Genomic DNA, 1,538 nt, shown 5'->3' on the forward strand with positions numbered 1-1,538 from the left:
TGTTTCGATTGGTCTTGTGGAAATGGAATAGCTAGATTTATCACGAGAAAATTCGTGGTATAATGATTTTATGATTTTTTACTGCAACTTCCATATGAAAAGTGAATTAAAGTTGTCTATTGGACACCCTGTCTGTATCCGAAGTCATATATTGGTGTGTGCTTCAAAGAAGGAAATAAAAAAATCACTTCCATTTTCACCCTAATGCTTGGTGACACGGCCACACGGGCGGCTCCATTTCTTGGATCCGCCCGATAGTACCCACGAAAGCATAAGCTCGCGCTGCATACCATTAAAAGCGGCGGTCAGACGCACGGGAGGGCGTGGCAGTGACCCTGCACCGCACCGCACGTCCGGCCTGCTGCCCTGGTCCCGGCCTGGCCTGGCCCCCGACACATTTTCCATGCCGAACAGAGTAGCACAGTCCAGCCCACGGCGGGCGCCCGACACGGCTCGGCGCGCACGACGGCCGAACCACCACCCACCCACCCTGCCTGCGTCCGTCCCTGCCCCGGCGTGCGCTTCGGCGGTCCCAGCCGGGGGACAGACCGAATCTCTCCGCGCTGTCCGTCTCACTGGCGCCTCAACCCTCCCCACTTGCATTATTGTTGCTTGTTAAGGCTCAGGCTTCAGCTACCTTGCTCAGGCTTCAGCTAAGGCTCTTGCTATATATGAGGCTGCCATTGGGGTGCTGGTTGGGTACAACCACAGCTACTCGAGCCAAGAAGACATAGCTTAGCTTACCACATCTTTCTCCGCCACAAGCATTTGCATTTGCACTTGCATTTGCAAATCAAACATACATAGTAGTCGAGGAGGATGAAGCTTGTTGGAGGCCAGAGGAGGCAGAGGGGGTTCGGCAAGGCCCTCAAGGAGCAGAGGGCCAGGCTCTATATCATCCAGCGCTGCGTCGTCATGCTCCTGCGCTGGCACGACTGATACATCGACCCGTGGGTTCGTCCACCTACAATGCATCAGTCGATTGATGCACCAGCCGAGTTTGCGTTCAAGGCTTCATGCTCGTGTGCCGAAGTTTTGGGTTCTGGATTTGTGCCGTGCCAGAATGGGGCGGTGCCGGCTGCTGTACATAGAGCCCAGTATATAGTGTAGTACAAGTGGTAGAGGTGGTAGTAGTAGGATTCACTCTAGAGTTCATCGGTGTCTCTCCCTGATAATCAGTGAGTCAATGTACAGTTACATCACTGTGGAATGCCAAATCAACTAAACAGAAGAAGTCATTCGATTAATCGATTGCCTCCTTTGGATACTTTGATTTATCTCTGTGCTTCTCGCGTGTGCAGAACTGCATATGTTAATTTTTGGCAGTCTGAGGCTTTCTGCTGTTTATTTTCCAGAAAAACTAGCACATCTGAATCTGCAGTATATTGGGCCACTACTATAGACTTCAGTAGCTCAGTTCATTATCTTGCAGGCTTAAAACTTCAGGTTCAGAGAGTGTGTAGTCCTATGATTCTCGAAAAACCATCATTATTCATGAACACCTCATCGACAAAATCTGAAGCAGCAGAAATGAAGAA

General features: G+C 50.5%; 1 protein-coding gene across 1 annotated transcript; it reads left to right on the plus strand.

Annotated features, from left to right (window-relative positions):
• The first annotated feature begins 643 nt into the window (after positions 1-643).
• Positions 644-1,247, plus strand: LOC133909934 (small polypeptide DEVIL 4-like). Its single transcript, XM_062352460.1, has one exon. It carries the CDS (start codon positions 820-822, stop codon positions 937-939), a length of 120 nt encoding a protein of 39 aa, XP_062208444.1. The 5' UTR covers positions 644-819; the 3' UTR covers positions 940-1,247.
• The last annotated feature ends 291 nt before the right edge of the window (positions 1,248-1,538 follow it).

The sequence above is a fragment of the Phragmites australis genome, chromosome 2, assembly GCF_958298935.1.
Source record: "Phragmites australis chromosome 2, lpPhrAust1.1, whole genome shotgun sequence".
In the NCBI taxonomy this organism is placed as follows: Eukaryota; Viridiplantae; Streptophyta; class Magnoliopsida; order Poales; family Poaceae; genus Phragmites; species Phragmites australis.